At 41.9% G+C, this 8,070-nt stretch overlaps 1 protein-coding gene across 4 annotated transcripts in view; it reads left to right on the top strand.

Moving 5' to 3' along the window:
• The first annotated feature begins 219 nt into the window (after positions 1-219).
• Positions 220-8,070, top strand: part of LOC139530820 (Intraflagellar transport protein 43 homolog) — a 31,154-nt gene continuing 23,303 nt past the window's right edge. For all 4 annotated transcript variants that reach the window (XM_071327548.1, XM_071327550.1, XM_071327547.1 and 1 more), the window contains exons 1-2: positions 220-332; positions 632-736. In XM_071327548.1, coding sequence (XP_071183649.1) covers positions 288-332; positions 632-736 — 150 coding nt within the window. In that variant the 5' untranslated portion in view covers positions 220-287. The remainder of the gene's footprint in view (positions 333-631; positions 737-8,070) is intronic.

The following is an 8,070-nucleotide window of genomic DNA, read 5'->3' as shown; positions in this document are numbered from 1 at the left end:
CGTCTGTAGGTAGGGTTATAATGAAAATCTTTGTCTGATGTGTCTCTCTGTCTATTGGCCACTTCTACCCAATGATGGGTAGCCTCAGCATCTACCAGACCAGAGTTTTTGAAAGGTTTGGATGTAGCTCCATCATGTAATTTTGGCTTGCCTCTAACGTCACGCTCCCTGCCACTCGAGCATGGACTACTTACGCCACTCCCCCTTATTGGTGTCACCATGGAGATGGTTGCGGTGTGACGCTCCTGGTCCCCAGGAAGTAGCTCCATCTGTAAACGCAAGGGAAAATGGACGATAATCTTCAACTCGGAGACAGTGGAGTTGGAAAGAATGTAAGTGATTTACGATTTCAACTTGTACACAGAGTCTTTACATAATAAGTAACGTTAGCAATGTTTAGAATGTCATTGCAAACCTTGAACTTGAATTATGGTTTCTCTCTTGTCGAGGCAGCCTTTTCCAGGCAGTTACTTAGCTAGCTAACGCGTTAGCATTGCCTTCCAGCTAACTAAACACCGCTTTACAGCAATTGTGTGATAAAGTTAATATTTAACTAATGCTTCAGAGTTACGACCGTGTTCATGTCATTTTAAGATAATTTTTAGTGACTCGAATTATGATATTCACTCAGGTTGCAAAGTTAGGTCGACGGGCTCGCCAGGCTGCAGAGCAATCATCTTCAATGGAGGAGTCTCGACACGTCAGAAAATCCTCTTCTTCTACGTCGATGGGAGAGGTAGCTATGATTTATGATTGACTATCAGTGTTGCTTGTAATGCCTTTTTATTTACCTAAAACCAAATATCATATATTACTTGTCATGGCCATTAACGTCACTGCATACACTCCACCTAAATACATGTGAATCATTTCTTATGCATGAACCAAGGAAGAGGAAGAGGTATTGTATGAGGGCACTTAAGTAATGATATGGCTTGGCAGTATTCATTTTCCAACCCTACAGAGTAACTTTATACCACAAGAACATATACTGTACCCTCATAGATTGAATCCATGGGGCGGCAGGGTAGCCTAGTGGTTAGAGCGTTGGACTAGTAACCGAAAGGTTGCAAGTTTGAATCCCTGAGCTGACAAGGTACAAATCTGTCGTTCTGCAGTTAATCCACTGTTCCTAGGCCGTCATTGTAAATAAGAATTTGTTCTTAATTGACTTGCCTAGTTAAATAAAGGTAAAGTAAATAAATAAAATACACAAATCCATACACATATGATTTGAATGTAGTCATTCTACATACTAACTCAGCTGTCACTGAGTGCCTCACACTGTGGTATTAAGTTACTTCATGTTGCTTTCAATGCTCTATTCTGCTTTATAGATGTAGGCATATTAGTGTACAGTTGTTTCTTTGGATACTGCAACTTTTATGTAAAATGAGTTTGAAGTGAATCCTGCACAGTGGTATAGTGCTATTATTTTTTTTAGACGAGGGAGTGCAAAAAAAGTAAGTAATGTCATAATTTCCTCAAAGTTTTTACCGACAGATGTAGCCAATTGAATAGCCTATCATTATAGAATATGCATAAAATGGATCCTCCAATTGCAACATCTGCATATGCTCACACATACAGTATTGTCTAAAAAATAATAATACTCTCAAACACCGAATTAGGCATATGCTACCTCATTTCAAAATAGGCCATCATCACTGTCAATCATGAATGATAATTCTTCATTCTTCGTATTCCCCGTTTCATGGGCATATGCATTTAGGTCTTCTTGAATTACGGTTTCGTGAGCGAATTAGAGCTCATGGTGTTAACAAACGATTAGCCTTTCTTGTATTTAATTTCAATCAAAGCATATATCCTGCCAAAACTCTGTTGCATTATCTTTTTTGGGGACCATTCAGCTTCAGCTAACAATGTTTTTAGTGTAACAGTAACGTTGTAGGCCTACTATGCTATGGTATTATATTTGGTTCTGTAATGTAAAACGCAAATGAATCATTATGTAATCTTGCAAAACATTGAATCAGCTTTGATCTACTAAACAAGCACCATTGTGAGAAGTGATCATTAAGCAATAATGCCTGAGGAGGTGTGGTATATGGCTAATATACCACGGCTAAGGGTCGTTCTTAGGCACGATGCAACGTGGAGACACAGCCCTTAGCCGTGGTATATTGGCCATATAACACAAACTCAAGAGGTGCCTTATTGCTATTTATAAACTGGTTACCAACGTAATTAGAGCAGTAAAAATAAATGTTTTGTCATACCCGTAGTATACGGTCTGATACAGTGGCTTGCGAAAGTATTCACCCCCCTTGGAATTTTTCCTATTTTGTTGCCTTACAACCTGGAATTAAAATAGATTTTTGGGGGGTTTGTATCTTTTGATTTACACAACCTGACTACCACTTTGAAGGTGCAAAATATTTTTGCACCTGAAACAAAGTGCAAAAAAGACAAAAAACAGACCTTGAGCCTGCATAACTATTCACCCCTCAAAGTCAATACTTTGTAGAGCCACCTTTTGCAGCAATTACAGCTGCAAGTCTCTTGTGGGTATGTCTTTATAAGCTTGGCACATCTAGCCACTGGGATTTTTGCCCATTCTTCAAGGCAAAACTGCTCCAGCTACTTCAAGTTGGATGGGTTCCACTGGTGTACAGCAATCTTTAAGTCATACCACAGATTCTCAATTAGATTGAGATCTGGGCTTTCTGGGCTTTGTTCCCCTTAAACCACTCAATTGTTGCTTTAGCAGTATGCTTAGGATCATTGTCCTGCTGGAAGGTGAACCTCCGTCCAAGTCTCAAATCTCTGGAAGACTGAAACAGGTTTCCCTCAAGAATTTCCCTGTATTTAACGCCATCCATCATAACTTAAATTCTGACTACATTTTTATTTTATTTTTTATTTCACCTTTATTTAACCAGGTAGGCTAGTTGAGAACAAGTTCTCATTTACAACTGCGACCTGGCCAAGATAAAGCAAAGCAGTTCGATACATACAACAGCACAGAGTTACACATGGAATAAACAAACTTACAGTCAATAATACTGTAGAAAAAGTCTATATACAGTGTGTGCAAATTAGGTAGGATAAGGTAGGTAAGGCAATACATAGGCCATGGTGGCAAAGTAATTACAATATAGCAATTAAACACTGGAATGGTAGATGTGCAGAAGATGAATGTGCAAGTAGAGATACTGGGGTGCAAAGGAGCCAGATAAATAAATAAATACAGTATGGGGATGAGGTAGTTGGATGGGCTATTTACAGATGTGCTATGTACAGGTGCAGTGATCTGTGAGCTGCTCTGACAGCTGGTGCTTAAAGCTAGTGATGGAGATATTTTTTCAGTTCGTTCCAGTCATTGGCAGCAGAGAACATGAAGGAAAGGCGGCCAAAGGAAGAATTGGCTTTGGGGGTGACCAGTGAGATATACCTGCTGGAGCGTGTGCTACGGGTGGGTGCTGCTATGGTGACCAGTGAGCTGAGATAAGGCGGGGCTTTACCTAGCAGAGACTTGTAGATGACCTGGAGCCAGTGGGTTTGGCGACGAGTATGAAGCGAGGGCCAGCCAACGAGAGCGTACAGCTCGCAGTGGTGGGTAGTATATGGAGCTTTGGGGACCAAACGGATGGCACTGTGATAGACTGCATCCAATTTGTTGAGTAGAGTGTTGGAGGCTATTTTGTAAATGACATCGTCGAAGTTGAGGATCGGTAGGATAGTCAGTTTTACGAGGGTATGATTGGCAGCATGAGTGAAGGATACTTTGTTGCGAATTAGGAAGCCGATTCTAGATTTAATTTTGGATTGGAGATGCTTAATGTGAGTCTGGAAGGAGAGTTTACAGTCTAACCAGACACCTAGGTATTTGTAGTTGTCCACATATTCTAAGTCAGAACTGTCCAGAGTAGTGATGCTGGACGGGCGGGCAGGTGCGGGCAGCGATCGGTTGAAGAGCATGCATTTAGTTTTACTTGAATTTAAGAGCAGTTGGAGACCACGGAAGGAGAGTTGTATGGCATTGAAGCTCGTCTGGACGTTAGTTAACACAGTGTCCAAAGAAGGACCAGAGGTATACAGAATGGTGTCATCTGCGTATAGGTGAATCAGAGAATCACCAGCAGCAAGAGCGACATCATTGATGGATACAGAGAAGAGAGTCGACCTGAGAATTGAACCCTGGGGCACCCCCATAGAGACTGCCAGAGGTCCGGACAACAGGCCCTCCGATTTGACACACTGAACACTATCAGAGAAGTAGTTGGTAAACCAGGCGAGGCAATCATTTGAGAAACCAAGGCTGTTGAGTCTGCCGATAAGAATGTGGTGATTGACAGAGTCGAAAGCCTTGGCCAGGTCGATGAATACGGCTGCACAGTAATGTCTCTTATCGATGGCGGTTATGATATCGTTTAGGACCTTGAGTGTGGCTGAGGTGCACCCAGGACCAGCTCTGAAACCAGATTGCATAGCGGAGAAGGTACGGTGGGATTCGAAATGGTCGGTAATCTGTTTGTTAACTTGGCTTTCGAAGACCTTAGAAAGGCAGGGTAGGATGGATATAGGTCTGTAGCAGTTTGGGTCTAGAGTGTCTGCCCCTTTGAAGAGGGGGATGACCGCGGCAGCTTTCCAATCTTTGGGAATCTCAGACGATACGAAAGAGAGGTTGAACGGGCTAGTTCCTAACTGCCTGTGTATATTGGTTCCTAACTTCCCAGAAAAGTTGCATATCACGGGGGCTATTCAATGCTAATGCAGAACACCACAGGATGTTTTTGTGCTGACCACAAGGACAGTCCGGTCTGGAGAGAACCAAGGGCCATATCTGTTCCTGGTTCAAAATTTTTTAAATGGGGCATGCTTATTTAAGATGGTGAGGAAGGCACTTTTAAAGAATAACCAGGCATCCTCTACTGACGGGATGAGGTCAATATCCGTCCAGGATACCCGGGCCAGGTCGATTAGAAAGGCCTGCTCGCTGAAGTGTTTTAGGGAGCATTTGGCAGTGATGAGGGGTGGTCGTTTGACCGCAGACCCGTTACGGATGCAGGCAATGAGGCAGTGATCGCTGAGATCTTGGTTGAAAACAGCAGAGGTGTATTTGGAGGTCAAGTTGGTTAGGATGATATCTATGAGGGTGCCTGTGTTTACGGATTTGGGGTTGTACCTGGTGGGTTCATTGATAATTTGTGTGAGATTGAGGTTATCAAGCTTAGATTGTAGGATGGCCGGGATGTTAAGCATGTCCCAGTTTAGGTCACCTAGCAGCACGAGCTCTGAAGATAGATGGGGGGCAATCAATTCACATATGGTGTCCATGGCAGAGGGTGGTCAATAGCAAGCGGCAACGGTGAGAGACTTGTTTCTGGAAAGGTGGATTTTTAAAAGTAGAAGCTCGAATTGTTTGGGTACAGACCTGGATAGTAAGACAGAACTCTGTAGGCTATCTCTGCAGTAGATTGCAACACCACCCCCTTTGGTAGTTCTATCTTGTCGGAAAATGTTATAGTTAGGGATGGAAATGTCAGGGTTTTTGGTGGTCTTCCTAAGCCAGAATACAGACACGGCTAGGACATCCGGGTTGGCAGAGTGTGCTAAAGCAGTGACTAAAAAAAACTTAGGGAGGAGGCTTCTAATGTTAACCTCTCTTGGGTACGTGAGAAGTTAGCGTCCCACCTCTTCAACAGCCAGTGAAACTGCTGGGCGCCAAATTCAAATACAGAAATACTCATTATAAAAATTCAGAAAACAAAACATATTTTACATAGGTTTAAAGATTAACTTCTTGTGAATCCAACCACGGTGTCAGATAAAAAATAAATAAAAATGCTTTACGGCGAAAGCATACCTTACGATTATTTGAGAACATAGCCCAGCAGACAAATCATTACAAACAGTAACCAGCCAGGTAGAAGAGTTACACAAGTCAGAAATAGAGATACAATTAATCCCTTACCTTTGATGATCTTCATATGGTTGCACTCAGCAGACATTCATTTACTCAATAAATGTTCCTTTTGTTCGATAAAGTCTCTTTATATCCAAAAACCCCCGTTTTGTTTGCGCGTTTTCTTCAGTAATCCACAGGCTCAAACGCAGTCAAAACAGGCAGACAAAAAAATCCTAATTGTATCCGTAAAGTTCATAGAAACATGTCAAACGATGTTTATATTCAACCCTTAGGTTGTTTTTAGCCTAAATAATCGATAATATTTCAACCGGACAATAACGTTGTCAATATAAAAGGTAAACAAGAAAGGCACTCTCTCGGTCGCGCGCATGAAAAAGCTCTGTGACACTTTATAGGGTCCACTCATTCAGACTGCTCTTACTTCCTCATTTTTCAGAATACAAGCCTGAAACAATTTCTAAAGACTGTTGACATCTAGTGGAAGGCATAGGAACTGCAATTTGAGTCCTAAGTCAATGGATACTGTAATGGCATTGAATAGAAAACTACAAAAACAAAACAAACAAAAACTTCCCGAATAGATTTGTCTCAGGTTTTCGCCTGCCAAATCAGTTCTGTTATACTCACAGACACTATTTTAACAGTTTTGGAAACTTTAGAGTGTTTTCTATCCAAATCTACCAGTTATATGCATATCATATCTTCTGGGCCCGAGAAGCAGGCAGTTTAATTTGGGCATGCTTTTCATCCAAAATTCCGAATGCTGCCCCCTACCCTAGAGAAGTTAACATGCATGAAACCAAGGCTGTTACGGTTACAGAAGTCAACAAATGAGAGCACCTGGGGAGTAGGAGTGGAGCTTGGCACTGCAGGGCCTGGATTAACCTCTACATCACCAGAGGAACAGAGGAGGAGTAGGATAAGGGTACAGCTAAAGTCTATCAGAACTGGTTGTCTATTACGTTCGGAACAGAGAGCAAAAGGAGCAGGTTTCTGGTTACGATAGAAACATCTCCACAGCTTGATGCTGCCATCACCATGCTTCACTGTGGGGATGGTCTTCTCGGGGTGATGAGAGGTGTTGGGTTTGCGCCAGACATAGCATTTTCCTTGATGGCCAAAAAGCTCAATTTTAGTCTCATTTGACCAGAGTACTTTCTTCCGTATGTTTGGGGAGTTTCCCACATGCCTTTTGGCGAACACCAAACGTGTTTGCTTATTTTCTTCTTTAAGCAATGGCTTTTTTTCTGACCACTCTTCCCTTAAACCCAGCTCTGTAGAGTGTATGGCTTAAAGTGGTCCTATGGACAGATACTCCAATCTCCGCTGTGGAGCTTTGCAGCTCCTTCAGGGTTATCTTTGGTCTCTTTGTTGTCTCTCTGATTTAATGCCCTCCTTGCCTGGTCCGTGAATGTTGGTGGGCGGTCTTCTCTTGGCAGTTTTGTTGTGGTGCCATATTCTTTCCATTTTTTAATAATGGATTTAATGGTGCTCTGTGGGATGTTCAATGTTTCTGATATTTTTTTATAACCCAACCCAGATCTGTACTTCTCCACAACTTTGTCCCTGACCTGTTTGGAGAGCTCCTTGGTCTTCATGGTGCCGCTTGCTTGGTGGTGCCGCTTGCTTAGTGGTGTGGCAGACTCTGGGGCCTTTCAGAACGGGTGTATTTACTGAGATCATGTGACAGATCATGTGACACTTAGATTGCACACGGTTGGACTTCATTTAACTAATTATGTGACTTCTGAAGGTAATTGGTTGCACCAGATCTTATTTAGGGGCTTCATAGTAAAGGGGGTGAATACATATGCACGCACCACTTTTCAGTTTTACGTTTTTTTGAATCTTTTGAAATAAGTAATTTTTTTACTTCACCAATTTGGACTATTTTGTGTATGTCCATTACATGAAATCCAAATAAAAATCAATTTAAATTACAGATTGTATTGAAACAAAATAGGAAAAAGGCCAAGGGTGGGGGAAAACTTTTGCAAGGCACTGTATACCACGACTGTCAGCCAATCAGCATTCAGGGCTTGAACCACCCAGTTTATAATATTATATTTGTAATAATAATAAGTGATGAGTATGACTATTAGGCGTAGGCAACAGATCTTGATGAGATGTAATTTTAAGCGATTGGACCGTCCTTCATGATGCTGAAAGGTCAGCAC

The sequence above is a fragment of the Salvelinus alpinus genome, chromosome 9 (assembly GCF_045679555.1).
Source record: "Salvelinus alpinus chromosome 9, SLU_Salpinus.1, whole genome shotgun sequence".
In the NCBI taxonomy this organism is placed as follows: domain Eukaryota; kingdom Metazoa; phylum Chordata; class Actinopteri; order Salmoniformes; family Salmonidae; genus Salvelinus; species Salvelinus alpinus.
Note: the sequence above shows the minus strand (reverse complement) of the source record. Positions and strands in the feature narration are given on the sequence as shown.